Here is a 20,768-nt window from a genome sequence, read left to right as displayed (position 1 = left end):
ATTCCCGAGTTTTTTGTTGTTGTTGTTGTTGTTGTTGTTGTTGTTGTTTTGTTTTGTTTTGTTTTTCAAAGTTTATTAAGTTATAAAAGTTTCCATTTCCGCCCCCCTCCCAACACCCTCCCACTCCCCCCAATCCCTCTCCTCCTCCCTCTCCATCCCTAAGAGCAGTCAGGGTTTCCTGCCCTGTGGGTAGTTCAAGTTCCTCCCCCCTCCCTCCAGGTCCAGGAAGGTGAGTATCCAAACAGACTGGATCCCAAAAAATCTAGTATATGCAGAGGAAACAAGTCCCAGTGTCATTGTCAATGGCTTTTCAGAAAGACTCCGAGCCAGCCACATTCAGAGAATCCGGCCACATTCAGAGAATGTGGTGAATGGAGACATGAAGAACCACAGGAGTGTGAGGTATATTGTATGTCACTGGGCACTGTCTGGGGGTTCCTTAAGTGCTGAGAACCACCAAATCAGCCCATAGTGTGGCTCCTCTTTAACCCTGGACTGGTAGGCACACCATTTGGAATGCGGGCATGATGCCAGGGGGAGGCTAGAAGATCCAGAGCAGGCCACCAGAGGTGTTGGGAAGCGACCGCAGACAGGTCAATCCTTCCCTCTTCAGTCACTCCTCTGTCAAGCTGGTCCCTGTCCTCTTCAGGCCCAGGTTGATTTCGTAGCAAAGGCTTCAGGTCCTGGAACACTTATACCTATAGCCTCATCCATCTGCAACCCAGGACTCATCTAGGGTGAGATCCTATCTCTGGGCAAAGATGTCTTAGTATCCCGAAGCCTTTCCAGCCTTCCTCTGGTCAGATGCTGCATAGACACAGGGCCCTTCCTGGGACACAGCCTGGACGGTGTTCAGGAAAAACAGCCGCGGGCTCTGGCTCTGGCCCCGGTCTTGCAGCCCTTTCTTCACCTCCTGAAAAAGAGAGAGAAGCGTTCATGGAGAGGGCAGCTCAAGCCCCCCATTACGCAGGGGAATGGCTAGACAAAAATTAAAAAAACAAACCTAAAAAGGTGGGACTTGGGGGAGGGGAGCCTGCGGACCCTGGCTAGGGAAAGACTGTGGGCAGGAACTGGTCCTAGAACATGGAGTTTACAGCTTGGAGACACCAGAGGGATGTGAGAGGCTACAGGGACCAGGCAAGGATGGGGAAGCTCAAAGCAACAACCCATCAAGAACCCAGTTCATTCTGTTCATGGGTCTAATTCACTGTGGACCCAGAGGACAAATCTGAGGTGATCTCAGGGCTTCTGTGGAGAAAGTCGTTTTAGAAGACTTGGGTTAAGGGGCCACAATTCTGAATCGCTTCAAAGCATTTCAAAGCACTTTGGAGTCCACAGATACCCTGGGACATTGAGGAGGACAAAGTACTAGATACTAGGCACCCAGGCCCACCAACCTGAGTAGTACCAAACCATAGGACCATAGCAGCACAGAGATTAGAACTCAGGACCTAAGATATCCATATATGCAGCAGTCAAGCTCCTGGGGGGTGCCTATAATTTTTTGGTTTATAAGGGGGTGTCTAGAAGGACCCAAGGCTACTGATCGCATTTGTCCAGGGTATCCATGCACTGCACTGTACTGCCTTCAGCAGACAGACACTAAATCTGGAACAATACAGAAAGATTAACATGGCCCTCACTCAAGGATGACTTGTAAATTCATGAAGCATCCCGTGCGTGTGTGTGTGTGTGTGTGTGTGTGTGTGTGTGCGCGCGCGCACGCACATGTGCATATGAATGTATAGATAGACATAAAGGCACACTCCTGTATCAAGCCAGGTATGGTGGCACTCAGGATGCAGGGGCAGGGGGTTGTCAATTTGAGATCAGCCTCGGCTACATAGCAAGCCTGAGCCAAGTTCTGTCTTTAAAGCAAACAAATTTGTTTGTATCCAAGAAAACTAGAACCCAGGAGGAAGTTGTGGGGGACACTCAGGACATGGGGCCCTAATTCTCAGGTGTAAAATACTAAATCTGTGAACTTGGAGGTAGAAATTAAAGAAGGCCCTCGCCCTGCAGTTCTGATTTCTAAGATGTTAAAGACTTTATATCCTTGTGGGATGAACCCCTACTACTGCTGTTTATCATGTTATAAGGGAGCAAAAATCCTAAAAACTCTATATTTCTTTAGCCCCACACCTCCATATGCTGTTTCGAATTAATGGGCCAAGAATTTTTTTCACGATGACCCAATATTCTACAAATGTCCAGGTATGGCAACGTCTCTGAAGTCTTTGTAATCAGTTGCCTCCCAGGTGACATTATATGACTTGAGCCACTGGCAAGGTGAGATCTGTAGCCACGCCCTTAGGGTTCTTAATTTCTCTGTGTTTACTCTACGAATTGCCCAATGACCTTGATATTAAAGGCTAAGGTCCCCAGTGCTAAAGCCAGAGTTAAACTTTCAGCCCTCAGAGGCTCCGTTTCCCAGAATTTAGTGGCCAAACTCCAAACCCTTCCTTGCCCTGGTGGTGGCTTTTGCTTGTGAGGGTCCTTGGAGACTTGAGGTCTCTAAGTCAGGATTGATGGGGTTCACCAGGGAAAGCCCTGTATCTGCATAACTGGCATTTGAATACTCTAGGGTGCTGACAAGCTTGGCTTCACAGGGCACTGGGTTTCATTATCCCAGCTCCCAGTCCTTGTGCCGTCTTCTGAATTCTCAAAGATTCTCAGAGTGCCAAGTCTTGAGAATTGATACTCGCTGACAACGGATCTTCAGTTAAGAGTCAAGGCTCAAGGCTCAAGCAATACGAGCGTAAAAGAACGTGTCTTGGCTCTTGCATCCTCCAGACATTAGTTCCTTGGACCCGGCGCCCTGAGAGAACGTCTCAGGTCCCAGGAAAAACCCTGCGCAGACGCTAAAATGCCAAGAATCTGAGTCCAAGGGGCTATGCCCTGATCCTCAGGATCTGAACAAGTTCTCAACACTATAGATATTGCTCAACTTATAATGGGGTGATGAGCCCCAATAAATCCACCATAATTTGGAAATATTACAAGTAGAAAATGCATTTATATATTTAATATATCTAACCTGACCAGATAGATGACTCAACACTGAAGGAGCACTTGTTGCTTTTGCAGAGGACCCAGGTTTGATTCTAAGCAACTGTATGGTGGCCCATGCTACAATTCCAGTTCTGGGGACTACAGTGCCCTTCTAGACATCCATGGACACTAGCCATAGACATGGTGCACATACACACAAGCAGACAAAACACTCATGCACATAAATCTTTTTTAAAAATTAAGTATGTCTAATCTATCAAACATCATAGCCTGTCTTAAATATGCAGAACATTTACTTTAGCCTATGATGTCATCTGAGACAAAGATTATTTTAAGGTGTTGAACATCTCACATGTAGTTTTTTGAGTTTTGTCCTAAAGTTATATAACATAGAATGGTTATATGAGTAATCAACATTAATGTATAATGGACATTAAATGGTTTCTACTGAATGCATGTAACTTTTCTTTCTCTTTCTTTTGTCTTTTGTAGTGCTGGGAGCTTGTGCATTCCTTATCACTGAGCTACAACCTCAGGCCTGCATAGATGGCCTTTATACTATTAGAAAACTGAAAAATCCATGAGTCAAGGAGCATCTGTTGATGCCCCTTTTCACTAACGGCCTCCTAGTCTCATGGTTTTCAGATTGTAAGGGGCCCTGGAAGATGGCCTTGGGACCAAGGCGTAGAACTTCAAGAACGCTGAACCACAGAAATGATCCTGAACACAGTTTGTGGCCTCAGAAAGCTACTGGTAGTTTTAAAGATTTATTTTTTTTTATTTTATTTATTTTTAAAACATTTATCTACTCTCTCCCTCCATGTGTGTGTGTGTGTGTGTGTGCACGTGCGTGTGCACACACACACACATACACACACGCAGGAGCCTGTGGAGGTCAGAAGAGGGTGTTGGATCTCTTACAGTGTTCATAGAGTGGTCATGAGCTGCCATATGGATGCTGAGAACCACCAAGCAAGTGCTCCTAACCACTGAGCCCGCTCTCCAGCCCCAGAGCTGCTAATCTCTATATGTGCTCCACATAGTGTGTACAGTGAGCCTCAGAAAACTCCCAGAAAGCTAAGTTTCTGGGGAGGAAAGTGGTAGCCAGTAAAGAGAGTAAAGAGATTTCAGTCACTGGTCATGCTCCAGGGTCTTAGTGGGGAAATCACATGTTTGGACATAAGGGCAGAAACACCTCCCGCGCTCCAGAACAAAATCCCACGGGAAAACTAAGCTCTTTTGTGAATAAACTCTTGACTGTGAGTTTCACTACATGAGGGACGAAGGCGCCAGGAAGGAGCGGCTAACTGGCCACAGTCAGAAAAGCTAGTTTCCTGGAAATGACATACAGAGAACAAGATTCTGAAGTCCTCAGCCCAGGAGACGCTCAGACAACAGCCCGCTCTCTGACTTGGATGCCATGGGACAAACCTATTGTCTTCCCGTTAAACTTCTCAACTTGTGGCCCCTAAAGGTGGAGTGTGCCTCCCTGGCCCAGGAAGTTACCGAATTCTTTACAGGGGACATTGAACAACATGGATTTCAGGAGGCCGGTGGGACCTCAGCCTCACCTCATTGAACTTGGGTTCATACTCCACATGGCCCTTGCTATTGACATGTAGGATGGGGGCTGCAATGGCTTCTGTCAGGTCAAAGCCAAGCCACAGCTTATTCATGATGGTCTGGAAGAAATAAGAGGACACAGGGAAGGGACACCGACTTTCCCACTGCCACACTCCCATCCCCGCCCCAGGGAGTGCACCAGAGAGGTCAACATTCTAGCCAGGAACTCTCAGACTTACCTGGACCACAGCAGAGACGATGAGTTCCCCGCCAGCCCCACCAATCACCAGCTTGGATCCCTGTGCCTTGTTGACCAAGATGGAGGGTACCATGTAAGACGGTGGGCGCTCACCTGGAACTGGGGCCAACAAGCATCACCCACACGCTCTAAGGGTACCACCCACCCCTCCTTCATACGTTGCTAAGCTAACAGTACTCAGTGATGGGGGGTAACTCATCCAGGGGTTAGTGGCCCACCCACCCTTCTTTCTCTCTCCAAGGGGCACTGGGCAGGAGGCCCTGCTCTTACCAGGTGGAGGAGTGGCAGTGGAACCTGGTTCGTGCCTCCAGCATAAGTCCAGGAGCTCGTTGTTAAGGAGGATGCCTGTCCGAGGTGAGTACACCATGGCTCCAAAGCTGCGGTTGGGTAAAGCGGGGTCTGAACTTGGGGCCTTGGCTCCCAGCAATACAGGGCTGCAACCTCTCTGGATCCCTTACTACAGTGCCTTCCAGCACACCGGAGCCCAGAACCACTCACGGACCTCAAAGATTCCCTGTGGCTCCCATCAGGACTCCTTTATGAGTAAGGCCCAACCCAGGCAGGACCGGGCTCAGGGCCATCAAATAATAGCTTTTCTCGGCAAGGGATGTCCCTGTGCCAGATCTTTTTTGACAATGGGAAAAGCACGTAGGGATTAACAAGGAGAGGTCAGAGGGTGTAGACCAAACTGAGTCAAAGGAGACTCTGGAGTCAAGAGCAAAGGGGGAGGGATCTACCCACCTGCCCCTGAGCCCCATCTACCCCCGCCCCTCCCCAGGTCCCACACACGGTGTGTTGATGGTGCTGGTAGCTGCCACAGCACTGCCGTCCTCTCCCAACACGGACACATGAGAGGTGCCCATCCTGTTGCCCCTGACCCCGGTTAGGTTGTAGTGACTGAGCTGGTGGTCACCGCGGCCGTCAATCTTCTGGCGGATGTGCTGGGCTAGAGCCTCCCCAAGAAGGTTCTGGGAGGTGTTCTGGGGTGAGCAATCAGAGAGCAAGTTAGTGAGGAGCCAGGCAGGGTCTTCAAAGCAGAGCGCAGGGTGAACTCGTTCCCCCTGGGAGGACCCTTTCTCCAGTCTGTTGTAGAAGGGCTTTACTTGAGCCCATGCTAAGGGCAGATCCTACCCACTATAGCTACCACCTCAGAGTCTCTTCCAGCCCCGGGGACCACTGCCAGGCTATCTCTGCCCAGAACTACAAAGAAATTCCTCCACCTTCCCCATGCCAGTGCTGCCCCTCCCTCCATGCTGTATTCTAGGAAAGGGTTGAGAGAGGACACCATCGGTCCCAGGGAGCCTTACCTGTATCCCTGGGTGACTGTAAGCGTCCCAGAGTCGCCACCTGTGCCCTACTGCGAACTTGAGTGTCTCTATAAGGTGATGGTACATGTTCACTTTTCCTTCAGGCAGGGCCACCATCTCTGCTGAGAAGTTGAACCCTGGGGAGGTAGCGGAGGTACAAGGGGGTTACCATTAGAGATGGTTGTGAGCCACCATGTGATTGCTGGGAACCGAACTCAGGTCCTCTGGAAAAGCAGTTAGTGCTCTTAACTGCTGAGCCATTTCTCCAGCCCCCACACTCACCTTTATAAGTCAGACACATAGAGGAGAAGAGATATCCCCCTCTTGTGTGTGATCTGACTTTCCACAATCTCAGCTATCTGTAGTCAGTCATGGTTTGCAAATATTACATGGAAAGTTCCAGAACAAACAATTCATCATTTTAAGTGCTGTTCTGTGTAGCATGATTAAATCTTGAGCTGTCCTGCTCCATCACACCAAGGGTGTGACTCATTCCACTGTCTAATGTAGCCACACTGTATCTGCTGCCTGCTCATTAATCACTTATTAATAGCCGCCCCAGCACTGAGGTAGGACATGCTAGGCATGAGCTCTACCACGGAGCTCTCAGACCTCAGTAACCCTCCCTATGGTGAAACCAGCTGTCACCATATTGAAGGACTTAAGTCAAGGTGACACCTATGTTACTGAATGATGGCCCCAGTGCACATCTAGGCTTGGTTCTGAGCTTGACACTGCTGGGGGGTGGTGGACACTTTAAAAGGCGGGGCCTGGGAGGATGGTTAGTTAGGTCATGTGCTCAGATGGGGCTTGCGTTCTCTCCTTCCCTGTCTTTCATTTCCCAGAAGCCTTGAGATAAAGTTCTTGCTCTACCACCCGTCCTGCCATGACATGCTGCCCCGCTGCAGTCCCAGAAGCGATAGAGCCAACCAAACATGGGCAGAATTTACAAACCTGTGAGACAAAAGAAACTGTTTCTTTTATAAGTGGGTTTTTAATCAGAGATATTTGGTATAGTAATGGAAAGCTAACCAGGGGCGGCAGTGGTGGTGATTTGTATAGACCGAAGAGAAGTCATGTAGGGCTTCCTGTAGGTGAAAGGCTGTGTCTTACTGTCCCTAATTTATAATTAAACTTTTAATCACAAGTGTAGCCATAGGGAAACATGTGGCATGTCGAAGGCTTTGTACCTGTCTGAACTGTTGGGTGCAGAGCCTAGGGTGATGCAGTGAAGGTGAGGAGAGCCGACAGATTCTCCCCCAGGAGACTCTAGACCGAGCCCAGCCTGTGTATAACCTGCTGTGTGATTTCTTGCTTCTGGAGCTGTGAGGCCTCAGGCAGGCCCTGCAGCTGTGGTTCCCTGTTCTGTGTGTCAGCCCAGAGTATACACACCTGACATGCAGCTCACTACCCACAGGGCCTTCTGCTCCTGTGCCCTGAGACTGAGTCACGCGCGCACTAAGGGAAAGGATGCCGTTTCCTTCTGCACAATCTGGGACAGTTCCTGAGACAGAGACAACTGTAAAACTCACCGTCCTGACTGCTGTCCACGGGCGTGGATAGCATGCCTCTGTGAATCTACTGTAAGTCAAAAAAGGTAAGGGCCATTCACTATGATGGGAGTATGTCTTGGGTGTCTCTGAGAGTCCACTGGGATTGGAGTCCCTTGATCACCATAGTGTCTGCACTGGGAGGTGGCTGAACCTTTAAGAAGGAAGACCTAATAAGACAGTCATGGGGAGTTTGCTGTTGGGAAGTGGCCCGCTTACAAGCAGGCTGATATGATGGGGGCCAAGCTTGGGAAACCCTCTACCATTGAGCTCAACTCCCAGCGCTAAACTTTTCTTAAGACGCAGCCGCATCCAGCCTTTTGTTACAGTGACTGGAGGACAGAGGAGACCTGGTGAAGGGCTTACCTTGCAGCACTTTGAGAATGAAGTTAAGAATAGCACCCCCTGCAGGCGGTGGTGGTGAGTACAGGGTGTAGTTTCCCAGGGCCATCTCCAGGGGAGCTACCACTTCGGGCTGGAAGGCAGCCAAATCCTGAACTGTCAGCAGGCTTCCTGGAGAGAGACGGTGAGAGCTCCAGGTGCAGATGGGTATTGCCAAAGGGCAAGAAAGAGTCGCGATGCATCTCAGGGACACCCAAAGGATTTACTCTTGCCTGCAAGTGTGTCTCAGGGACACCCAAAGGATTGCTCTTGCCTGCAAGTAATACAGTCCCAAAGGGGACAAGTGCGCAGCAGTGGTATAGGGCAGACAGGCAGAGACCAGAGGAAGGCAAAGGGGAAATAGGAAGAGAAAGATGGCCAACTCTGCCACCCAAGCCGGCCATTGCTTCTCTACAGGCAGACGTGCCAAGCACTCTGCCGCTTGAGGTTCTTGATCACAGAGACCCCAAAGGCTAGCCATGGTTAGGCTGGACTAGATGAGCACCTGGCCTCTCCTGAATCCCAGCAACACCCTCCTGAATTCCAGAGCACCCAGTAGTCCTGAGGAGCCTGGGGAAAGGTGGGACTTTCACTCCAATGCCCAGAACATGGTTCTTTCCCTAGCTGGGCTGGGTGATGCAACGTCAGCATAGCTAACCTTCCTTGGCAATGTCCTCCACCAGCATGTGGCCCAGCCTCCCTGTGTATAAGGCCTCCGCACCCTCCATGGCCACAGTCTCCAGGGTGTTGGCCAGGGCAGGCCACGGAAATGGGTCCTGAGATCTCAAGGCTTCTGTTCCATTGAAGAAGAGCTGTCTGGGATGGGGAGGGAGAGGGAGGAGGCAATCTCAGCCTGATGCCAGATCTCAGCAGACACTCACATTCCTCTGGGCTCTAGAGAAATCTTCAGGATTCTTCGGGGGGGGGGGGGTAACAGCGGTGGCCCCAGGACAGAACCACTAGGGAACTGGTTCTCTGGAAACACCTGGGACTGGATCACCACCATCACTCCTGGCCCTAGAGCCTTTCTGGTATATCTGTGTCACCCAGAGTCACTTTGTTACCTACTGGGAGGACCTACCACTGAGGTGGTAGTGGGGTCAGCTGAAGACTGTCTGCCACTCCCAAAGAGAAGCAGAAGGAAGGCAGAACAGAAGGGGTCAGCCGCCCTTAGCCTCAGTTCGGTTCTGATCTGAGGAAAGCCTTGGTGACCCTGGTTATAAGGGCCTTGGCACCTCAGGTTCGACCCTCTGGCTGAGGAATGACTAGGACAGCTGTCTGGTGGCTGTGCTCAGGTCGGATGTGGATTTGAGATCTGTGCTACAGTGCTCACTCACCTCAGAGATGACGAATACAAGAAGGGCCGCAGGAAGCTGTGGCTGAGGTACTGGCTGAGGACAGAGGGCACACGGAAACCCTCTCGGAGCAGAGCGATGGTGGGCTGGAAAAGTTGAGCCCAAGGCAGGCGGCCGTGTCGGCGGTGGGCCTCAGCATAGCCACGGAGCTCCCCAGGAACCCCAATCCACTGGGTCCCTGCGCAATACACATCTGACCTCAGCCTGGCGCAACCCTTTCACCCCAACTTGCTCACCCAGCTTCTGAAGCCCATGCCTGACCATACTGTTCTCTGCACAGACTGCTTGTGACTCCCCACTGCCTTCCATACAAAGTCCACAGAAGAATACCACCACCAGGCACCAGGCTACCCCGCTGGAGCCTACTCTGCCTTCAAGTAAACTAGACCCAGGATCCCTGTCCCACCAGCCCAGACCCATTGAGCATCCCAAGACTGGTCTTCCCCTCGGAATACCCCTTTCTTCAGTGTCTCCCACAAAAGAAGACCTCTAACCCAACACAGGAGATCAGGGGTCCACAGTCCCCTCATGTCCAGAGGCCATCCTCAATGTCAGAGCATCAGGGCCTGTTCATGAGTCATACTGACCCTTGGCGGGAGAGTGTTCCGGACAGGCCCATACCAGTGTCAGTTAGGTTGTCTGAAGAACCCTTCCAAAGGCCTTACCTATGCCCAGTGGCTGGGCCTCTTTACACTGGTCTAGCAGGCCCTGGACATGGCTGGCTGGCACTGTCTCCCGAGCGTTTATGACTTCCACCTTCCCTGGAGTTGAGGCGGGTGAGTGATGACTCCAACCTGTTCTGGGTCTTGGTTTCCATCTCTGTGTTAACCCTTAAAACACCACCTACCACCAGGGCTCCACATGACAGAGGCAAAGCCAGGGCAAAGAGTACCAAGGAAGAAGCTTGCAAGAAAGCCCGAGAAATGGGTGCCCCGTGATTAAAGATAAGTCTGTCTCCCCAGGGCGAATCCCACAAGGGCCCACCTGTTGTCGCATTGTAGATGGTGAAGATGACCCCTCCGCCCAGACCCATGCTCTGTGGGTTAACGACACCAGTACAGATCAAGGCAGCAATGGCGGCGTCCGTGGGTGAACCCTGTTGCTGGAGAATGGCTCTAGGCGACACGACAGAATCAGTGATCTGGCGTCCCTACCCCATCCCTTCCTGGGCTCACGTGACTGGTGCTTGCTCAGAAACAGTGGCAGGTTGATGGTCTATCTGCTGGCACCACACCCCAAGTTAGATGAGAAAACACACTGCCCCCTCAAATCCAGCTACTCCTTGGTCCATCCTCATACCCAATAGATTGCGAAGCAGAAAGGCATTTCCACTTCCCTGTGCCATATATAAGGTGGTTCTTAGTTTTCAAATGATTCTGCTGCCATCATCCCCTGGAGCATCCCAGCTACTCTCTGACATTCACAGGTTCACTATGGTATATGTGCCAACACACACACACACACATGAATGTGTACACACATATACACTCACACACTTACACACACATTTAGCCATACACAAACACACATACGTATTTACTGTGGTGGTTTGAATAAGAATGGCCCCCATAGGCTCATATGTTTGAATGGTTAGTCACCAGGAAGTAGAATTATCTGAAAGGATTAGAAGGATTAGGAGATGTGGCCTTGTTGGAGGAAGTGTCAGTGGGGGTAGGCTTTGAGGTCCAGGTTCTACCTATCTCTGTCTATGCCTAGCATTCCTTGCCTCCATTTTCCCTGACATGATGACAGTGGACTAAACCTCTGAAACTGTAAGCAAACCCCCAAATAAATGTTTTCTTTTGTAAGAGTTGCCTCAGTCATGGTGTCTCTTCACAGCAATAGAACAGACACACCCATACACACCTACATACTTTCTTTTTAAAAAAAGATTTATTTATTTATTATGTATACAGCATTCTGTCTGCACGCATGCCTGCAGACCAGAAGAGAGCACCAGATCTCATTACAGATATGAGCCACTATGTGGTTACTGGGAATTGAACTCAGGACCTCTGGAAGAGCAGCCAGTGCTCTTAGCCTATGAGACATCTCTCCAGCCCCCACACCTACATACTTTCAAACACATACATTCACACACATGTACATTCACACACACACACACACACACACACACACACACCAAACAGTAGAGAAAAGAGAACATGCAAGAAGTAAATTAAGAGATATAAAAGATTCAAGAAGGCAGAAATCACGGGACCCTGCAGTTCTGCGATGACAGGAGAGAAGATGGAGAGGCACTAACAGTTCAGAGACAGAACTGAGGCCAGGTGTAGTGTGTGGCGCACACCTTTAATACCCGCACTTGGGAGGGGGAAGTAGATGGAGCTTTGAGTTCTAGGTTAATCTGGTCTCTGTAGTTAGTTCAGGGCAGCCAGGGACACACAATGAGAGCCTGTCTAAACAACAACAACAGCAACTAAACAAAATAAAAAGCAAAACTGTGCATAAAAAAACAAACCAAGCCATGGATTTAAGAGTCACTAAAATGTATCAGTTTAAAACTGCTCCTAGCCACAGACACAAAGCTTTTGCTATTGACAATGTGTGTGTATGTGTGTGCGTGTGTGTGTGCGTGCGTGCATGTATGTATTTTATGTAGCCTAGGCGAGACTTGAATTGTAACCCCCTTGCCTCAGTCTCCCTCAGATGGGAATATAGGCCTATGTCACCAGGCCTGGATTATTTTTTTTCATTTGTATTGAACTATACTAAGACTTCTTAAAAATATTCTCTAAGAACGGGTCACCTTTTTTGGGTGAGACTTTTTTGCATGACTCTGGGTATATAAATAAAATATTTACTGGTGTAAGTACTAAAGATATTTATTTTAAAACAAATTTTTAGTATCCATTCAATTGCCTTTTTTTCCCTGTAATCTTTTGAGACAGAGTTTCATACTGTTTAGGGTGGCATCAGACTGGATATGTAACAAAGATGGCTTTGAACTCCTGATCCCCTGCCTCTTCCTCCAGAGTGCTGGAATGACAGACATGTGTCACCACACCTGTGTTTTCCACTTATTAAAAATAAAAAAACAAACCTGCATATTAATGACATGGATATGCTTATTTATTTGTACGTAATGAGCTAAATCTCTAATTAATAATTAATTAATGCTGCTAGAGAGAGAACATCTTCAACATTTTTCAGTTGATTGGCACCTTGGCTTTATCATCATCAACACTGAGAATGACATTTGCATAAACATGTAGAATAATATGGTAGAAGTATATCTAGGGAATTCTCTCTCATAATCACAGGATGAAATTCAGTTAACAATTTTTGTATGAAACTCAAGTCAGCAATTGGAACAATAACTTTTAAAATCAAGCATTTTCACACAATAGAATACAAACACTCTAACCTGGCTCCTATATACTGAGGAATGCCAATAAAAAAAATAGTAAACATCCTTAAAAGCATTATGTTTCTATAAGAGCAGAAGACTTAGTATGTATAGTAAAACACAGCAACTCACAACACACGATAGCCAGAATGAAGGCTGCTGAGGTGGTATGGCAGCATTCACCTGTGCTTTATGGCAAGCGGTGCACACAGTGCAAAGTAGGCACGCTGTGTGTTCAGAACCAGGGCTGCGTGTGTGCAACACCAGCGATCCAGGAATACCTCGGATTTCGGGTTTATTTAATTTTGAAATCAATTTTGGTCATTCATTCAGAAATCTTTTACAGATGTCATTTGGGGGATCCTACACTGAGTTTCTCACCTCATATGGGATCACAACTGAAGAAGTTGGGCCCTGCAACATCAATATAAAATCTAAAACCCTTAAAACCCAAATGGGATGTTGGGACGTTTGCCTATCATTCCAGTGCTAAGAGGCTGGAGCAGGATCGCTATGATTTCAAGATAAACTGGGTTACACAATGAGTACCAGGCCAGCCAGGGCTGCCTAGCAAGACCCTGCCCAAACACATCAAAATAAACAGACAAAAACCATTCAAAAAAGTAACAACTAAGAACAGGATAATGCATGGTGGTGCATTCCTTTAATGGCTGTACTTGATTAAATGCCACATGCCTTTAATCCCAGCAGTCAGGAGGCAGAGGCAGGCAGATCCTTGTGAGTCTAGCCTGGTCTACAGAATGAGTTCCAGGACAATCAGACCTACACAGAGAAACCTGATCTCAAGAAAAAGAAAAAAAAATCAGTCATTGGAAGTCCTAGCTGAGTCAGTGTATTCCATGTTTGAGAGACTCTGTCTCAAAACATAGGGTGGAGAATGACAAAGGAAAATACCCCATGTCAGCCTCTGCATACATGCGCACACAAATACATGAGCACCTACATATGCATGCACACATACACTCACACCTCTGCGGTGACTTGGCACATAGGGTGAAGAGTGAGAATATGACTTTTGAGTATACCTTTTAAGTACCTTTGACTTCTTATTCCAAAATAAAAATGAAAAGGATGGAAGAAAGAAAACATTAAAATCTAATAATATATTAAACTAATAACTGTACTAGAAAAATAAAGATACATTTAGATTTTTTCTTTCACATGATGCTCTGTTACATAAGGACATTTTCTTTTTTAAAGATTTATTTATTTATTTATTATGTACACAGTGTTCTTCCTACATGTATGCGTGAATGACAAAAGAGGACATCAGATCTCGTGGCTATAGATAGAAGCCTCCATGTGCTTACTGGGAATTGAACTTAGAACCTCTGGAAGAGCAGCCAGTGCTCTTAACCTCTGAACCACCTCTCCAGCCCCACATAAGGACATTTTCATTTTTGGTTGTATGTGATTTGTGAGTGATGGACCAAAACAATAGCAACAAACATACTTTATCTGGTGTAGTAGGAGGTAGAATGGCCGCCATAGGTTCATATGTTTGAATACTTTGTCCCCAGATGGTGGAACTATTTAGGAAGGATTAGGAGGCATGGCCTTGTTAGAGTGGGTCTGGTGGCCTCTTCTAGCCTGCAAGTGTACATACAGACATAGTACTGTGTACATAATAAATAAATCTCTAAAAGAAGAAGAAGATCTAATGTACAACCTAATTTTTAAAAAGTGGCAGAAAGAGAGTATCAGAAGCGCGCCATGCTGTCAGGCATGAGGCTCACTACTGTAATCCTGGGGCTGACTAAGCCAAGGGGATTGTCCGAAACAACACAGAAAGGGGAGAGGAGAAAAAGAGAGGGGGTGGGGGAGGACAGAGATGGAGACAGAGAGTGAGAGACAGGGAGAGGGACGGAGAGATTTTTTTCACAAAACAGAAACTTCAGATAAACAGTTATCATACCCAACCATCTAACACAGTTATAGGTCTGTTTGCATCTCCTTCCCCAATGGCGGTACTCTGTCCCTCTTGGTTACCATTGTGTCCCCAGGCCATGGCAGATTGGAGGTGTTCCCCACATGTTATTTTTCCATTCTGGAAGTGGTGACTCATAGCCACCCAGCACCTCATGCCTGTTAAGTAAAGCTGTGCCATTGAATCAGGCACCTCATATATCTGACATATGACAAGCAAAAACATTAGATGTTGTGTAACATGAGGGCTGGCTTGTTGGGGTTTCTGTCCCGCCTGGTACCCCATAGCTGGCAAGTCCCAAAGAAAATCACACAGAGTCTACATTAGGTTATAAACTGATTGGCGTATTAGCTCAGGCTTCTTATTAGCCCTTATAACTTATATTAATCCATTATTATTATCTATGTTAGCCATGTGGCTCAGTACCTTTTCCAGTGGGGCAGGTTATATCTTGCTTCTCTATGGTCTGGGCAGGAATGAAGGAATGGGCTTTCTCCTTCCTAGCCGTCTCCTGTTCTCATCACCCTGCCTCTACTTCCTGTCTGGTTGACCCACCTATACTTCCTGCCTGGCCAATCAGCGTTTTATTAAAATACATGATTGACAGAATACAGATAATTCTCCCACACCAATGTTGCAGATAAGAGAAGGGCTCATGACCTGCCCCACATGTTTCTCTAACCCCCAACCACAGGCATGAGCCGGGAGCCTGGGGCCATAGTAGTCCTATTCCAGTAGGGTTATATTCCTGACTAGCCGGCTGCAAGAGGCAAGTAACTCGGTTTCCAGAGCCTGGCACTCCTCAGCTGAGAAATGTGATCGCTGTTGTCACCAGGATAATGATCCATTTCAAATGCACTTGTCCCTAAGGAACCAGCGGGCTGTTGTCACCACGACTTCCATGACATGCTCACTCAGACGTGTGTATGCTCATGTGGGCATTTGCATACACACATCATTGTAAGCCCCAGCGGTCAGAGAAGGCTGTCACTTCCCTGTGAGGTGACCAGAAATACAGAGACTATGAAAGTCATAGAACAAGTTTCAGGCCAGGAGAACATAAGAGCAGAAACTAAAGCCACGGCCCTGGAAGGGAGGGACTCGGATATGAGCCACACGCTAATCTTCCCTTAGGTCCTGAGATGTTGGCTATGTCAGATCAACCCAGGCAGAAGACACTATATAGAGCTGCTGAAGGAACATGTCTAGTGTGTGTGGAGAGGAGGGGTGAACTCACCTGCATGCTCACTGCCATCCTATGAGGGAGGTACCAGCATAAATGTCACAGAAGGGAAACTGAGGCTCACGTGGTGCTATAGCTTGGTCTGTGTTATTGCTCTCCTCTGAGCCAAGGATGCAACCCTCAGATGCCAGGTGGGCTTGAAACAACAGGCCACACTCGGCCCTTGGTGTTCAACTGTGACCACACTTGTAGTGCCGTGTCAGTCCTGATGGGAACCCTCCAGAAACTTGCTCCCCAGAACCCCAAGGGAGCCCTACCTTCTGCATTTTTGGTAAATAAAGCTGAGTCCATTATGTGCCCAGGGCTGAACAGATTGAGGTCAAAGCGGATAGGCAGGGGACTTGAGGAAGACAGCCCTTTCCACAGCCCTCCCACCCTGGCGGGAGCAGCAGCAGCAACAGTCAGGGGAAAACCCCAGGCCCACTGAGATGGCCCGCCATGACACGGGCCAGGTTCTTCCCCTGGACAGACCTCCTAAATCAAATGGAAAGCTCTTGGCCAGGGGTCACAGCAGCTGGGACGCCTTTCCTGAGGCCTCGCCTGGCTATGGTCCCTGAACTCTTGTTCACAGTAAGTAGCTGGGGCCGGAGGCTCCCTCCCCATTGCTAGGCTCTTAGAACAAGAACAGGAAGCAGAGAGTTGTTTGAGAAAACACTGGAGGGGAACCCACATCCGCTTTCCACCAGAGAGAGCTTGAGGGAGGGTTCGGGGTGCAAGAGCGTACAGGCCCCACGCTCCAAGCACCAACCGCAGTCTGGCCCTCCCGGACCAAGCACTGCTCAGAGACCTTCCTCAGAGAGGCGTAGAAGCACCCCCATGTTCATGGGGGCTGCTCGTCTGGCTGGTTCTCTGTGGGGTCTGAGTATGTGCGAGTGCACACACTTTAACATCATTCACATCTTCGCATTCTGGGAGGATTAAGTAGACAGTGCATCTCGCGGCACAAAGCTGCTCTTAACTCCTGCCCCCCTTGGGAACAGCATGTGGAACAGAAAGGACCGCCTCTGCTGATCCTAACTGCTAGGCCCAGCTACTGCCAAGTGCAAGGGAGACATGAAGGAGACAGAAAGTCTGCGAACTCAGAGGACCAGGTCAGCAGGGTTGGGGGCTACTATGATGAGCAAGGGAAGCAGGAAAGAAGGACTAGACAGGTGGATTAAGGAAGGAAGGAAGGGTGGGTGGATTCAAGCAAAAGAAAGCATGCTAGGCTGGTGTTTTGGACCAAGACCACCATATTCTCCCTGCTGCAGGCCCCAGCCCTGGGTGTATAAAGCACTTGGACCCCCACAGTGGGCTACCAGGCTAATATGATGGGAAGGAGGCCCAGATGGCTGGAAAGAAGGAGAGGCTTGCCCAGGTTTCTGGGGGCTCAGTGGGTAGGGGACCAGAGGTGGCTTCCTGCCAGTCTGCTCCTGTGGCCGCATGGTGGGTAGCAGGAGCTTTCATGGACTGGGTTTTCCGGAAATTTTTCAGGAAATACACATTGTGGCTTCTGTCCACCAACCGTCATCAGTGACTCCACTCACCAAGGCCAGAGTCTTGAGTGAGTCCTGGTAGATGAGGAGGTCTACCATAGAGAGAGGTCCTGGTAGATGTGGCACTGTTCATGTAGGTGTGTGTACATGCATGTGTGCGTGAGTGTGGTGAGTGTGTATACACACATGTGTGCACGGGTGCATGTGTACATATATATGTGTATGCATATGTGCATGAGAGTGTATGTGTGTGCACATGCATGTGTGCACAAGTGTGTGTGTGTGTGTGTGCATGTGTATGTGTGTGTGTGTTCTAAAAGACTTGGAGAGGTATCCTGGCCCTGGGAAGCATTGTGTATGTAGGTAAGCAGGACCTCCATATGGAACCCTGTAACCTGTTGCCCAGGCTCCCAAAAAAGTTCCAGCCTTGGTCAGGACAGGCAGGGACAAGGTAGCAGGTCCCAAGGTAGCACTGTCTGTCTAGGTGGCCTTCTTGAGCAATAGAGTCACACTATCTTTGCAACAAGTTCCCACCTTCCCTATGGACGCACCTACACTGTTCCACGCAAGGGCCCTGGGGTTGCTGTCCGAAGCCAAACACACAAGGCCCTTACCTCACAACCAGCGTGGCACTCACGGGTCCCTACCACAGTCACACAGTCTCCAGGAGCAACCAGCTGCTCAGGGCCACCAAGTTCACACCCAGCTCTTACTCACCGTCCAATATCTGAGCAGATCTTGGAGTCAGCAGCAACGGCAGCCTGTGCAAAGGCCCCGGGGCCACAAGAGGCACGGTGGTGAGAGAGGGCCACAGCCAAAACAACGATGGCCAGACCCAGACCCAGACCCAGCAGGACCAGGCAGACTGTGGCCCTGTGACTCCAGGCCATGGCTCAGAGGTCCAGGAAGAGAGAGGGAGGCAGGTGGGCACAGGGCAGCGGACAGAGGAGTGAATGGACTGGCAGATGAACAGGAAAGAAACTATACAGGTAAACTCAAGCAACCAGACAGATGAAAAAAATCAATGGGTACAGAGATAGAGATAAATTATCACACAGGCGAGACAACTGGCTAGGAAAGATAATAGATAGGCTGACAGATAGGTGGGCAGGCAGGTTTAGAGAGGATCAACAGGAAGCCAGTCAGCTGACCTGATGGGTTTATGGAGAGACAAACAACAGACAGACAGACAGACAGACAGACAGACACAGCGGCCAGGCTGCTACCCTCCTCCGGTGCTTGCTACAGAGGCAGATACAGAGGCAGATCTGGCCACAGGTCTGAACTTCCAGTTTTTAGCTCCTACAGCTTGGCCCTGGAGGCAGGCCAGGCATCTACAGGGAGTTTTCTTCTTGTAGAGAAGGGCCAGCTGCTGCTGTTAACTCTTTCACCGCCAGTGGAGCCCACGCCCTTTCCTGCCGGCGTCACGGCCCCTGGGGGCTCCTCATCCCACTGCCATTGGAATGTGACACTTGCTACATCCAGAACTGCACACAGAACTCGTGGAGACTCTCACCCCTTCTCTGGCTCCCAGCTGCTCAGGGTCAGGGTGTCTCCTGCAGGGTGGGACTCCTTTCCCCAGCCCTATACCCTCAGCTGGTTCCACCTAAACATCAGCTCAATCTAGGCACCCACACGTTACAGAGAAGGGACTGAAAGTGAACCAGGGCAGTCACTCAGGACCATTTACCACAGCCTGGCACAGCCTCATCCATACATAGGCGTGTAAGGGTGGGAAGGGGGTGAGCAGACGGGCCACACGTCTAGCCCCTGGCACCCAGTGTCATTGCATCATCGGTGACCCAGAAACATAATGTTAGACCTCTCGAGGGTGAGTCTGTCCTGCCCGGCCGGGTACCCTCACGTCTTCTGCAGCTCAGAGCCCCACTGGCTGCTAGCCTGCCTCTCTGGGTACAGTGGTACTCAGGACTGGGCTTGTGCTGAGGAACCTCCTCCTCCTGGGGGGTCTGGCTTGGGTCCTGTCTTTCCGTGACCTCAGGATGTTCAAGTGGGAGCAGCTGGAGGAGAGGCCCCAGCGAGGTGCTGCTCTCTTGAGTAGACTTACTAGGCTCGCAGGGCTGGACTTTCAGAGTTTCAGGACCTGCCCAGCATCCCTCACTCTTTCCACTGAGCATGCTTCTCGCGCATCTTCATACCCCTCCCCCCTGCTTGGTACCACCCAAAAATGAGGGCCAGAGAGGGAATGTCTACATCCTCACAGGGCCTCCCATCCAGAGGCCCTGCTCAGCGTGGGCCAGCGACACCGTTTCCTGTAAGCCGGTTCCCACTTCTGCCTAGAGGGAGAGGCTAGCTAGCGTCTTCCCTATCCCAACTGTCCCCCGCATGGCCATGTCATTGCTCACCAGGAGCCAGAGTACATTCCTGAGTGTGGGCCAGCCCACCCACTGGTCACGGGTCCTCAAAGCTCTCTAGACAAAGCAATGAGGGACAAGCAGACTCAAGGGTAACTTATCTCCCCCCACCCCCACCCCGCCCTGGTCAGGCATAGGCCAGAGTGAAGAGGCAGAATTCTCCAAGGACTGGTATCATACTGAACTTGGGGGGAAGCCTGTTCTGGTGGCTCCAAAGGTCTCTACTCCAGAAGCGACGGGGAAACGACGATGGGATGAAAAAGCCACTCAAGCCCCCAAACCACAGAGAAGCTCTGGGCTAAACCTCAGGGGTCTGGGAGAGTAAGGTACTCCTCTGGCACCCTGGGGGCATGGACCTCACTAGCCAGTCCCATGGGGCGAGGAACACTGTGACACGCCACACCTCAATGTGCTGGCCTAAGAAGCCTGCCTTCTCCCCTGCAAACACGGACAGAGGAATGACTGCCACCCCTTCTGGCCCAGCTTCTGTCTTCCCCGGGGAACCCCAGAGACTCCTAGGGCCCAGACATGGAGCATAACTGCAGGACAAACTCCTGCTTCCCTGTGGGCAGGGTGGAAGCTCCAGGATTCCTAGCCTCCTGGGCCCCTCCTCCAGCCACTGGGCCCCTTCCCTCAGGGACCCCAACTTGTGCTCACGTCTAGGGGCAATATTTAGTTCCTCAGCTGTGAGTGCCCCAGTGGCCCCCTTCTCTATGCGTCTTCAAGGTCTCCTAACTGAGTGTTCATAGCTGTGAGTTCTACAGACCTAGAGATGTCGGAAGGGGCTGCCCTTTGGGCATGTGCTGGCTAGTTTTCTGTCAACTTGACACAAGCTAGAGTCTTTAGAGAGGGAGCCGCAGCCGGGAAACTGACTCCATAAGATCAGGCTGCAGGCAAGCATGTAGGCCATTTTCCTAATTAGTGGACTGATGC

General features: G+C 49.8%; 1 protein-coding gene and 1 non-coding gene across 2 annotated transcripts; one reads left to right on the top strand and one right to left on the bottom strand.

Annotated features, from left to right (window-relative positions):
• Positions 1–578: 578 nt before the first annotated feature.
• On the bottom strand, positions 579–19,875 carry Ggt5 (gamma-glutamyltransferase 5). The gene is made up of 12 exons (XM_048451493.3): positions 18,181–19,875; positions 10,412–10,542; positions 10,093–10,188; positions 9,410–9,605; positions 8,731–8,888; positions 8,058–8,204; positions 6,142–6,278; positions 5,624–5,814; positions 5,105–5,211; positions 4,815–4,933; positions 4,584–4,694; positions 579–913 (listed from the first exon to the last, which is right to left on the bottom strand). Exons 1-12 carry the CDS (start codon positions 18,351–18,353, stop codon positions 767–769), a joined length of 1,713 nt encoding a protein of 570 aa, XP_048307450.3. The 5' UTR covers positions 18,354–19,875; the 3' UTR covers positions 579–766.
• Positions 1,580–1,684, top strand: LOC125411594 (U6 spliceosomal RNA). Its single transcript, XR_007235357.2, has one exon. It is a non-coding gene; the product is annotated as a U6 spliceosomal RNA (small nuclear RNA).
• Positions 19,876–20,768: the final 893 nt, after the last annotated feature.

Source organism: Myodes glareolus, chromosome 18, assembly GCF_982192425.1.
Source record: "Myodes glareolus chromosome 18, mMyoGla1.1, whole genome shotgun sequence".
In the NCBI taxonomy this organism is placed as follows: domain Eukaryota; kingdom Metazoa; phylum Chordata; class Mammalia; order Rodentia; family Cricetidae; genus Myodes; species Myodes glareolus.
This window is presented reverse-complemented; position numbering and strand designations above follow the sequence as displayed.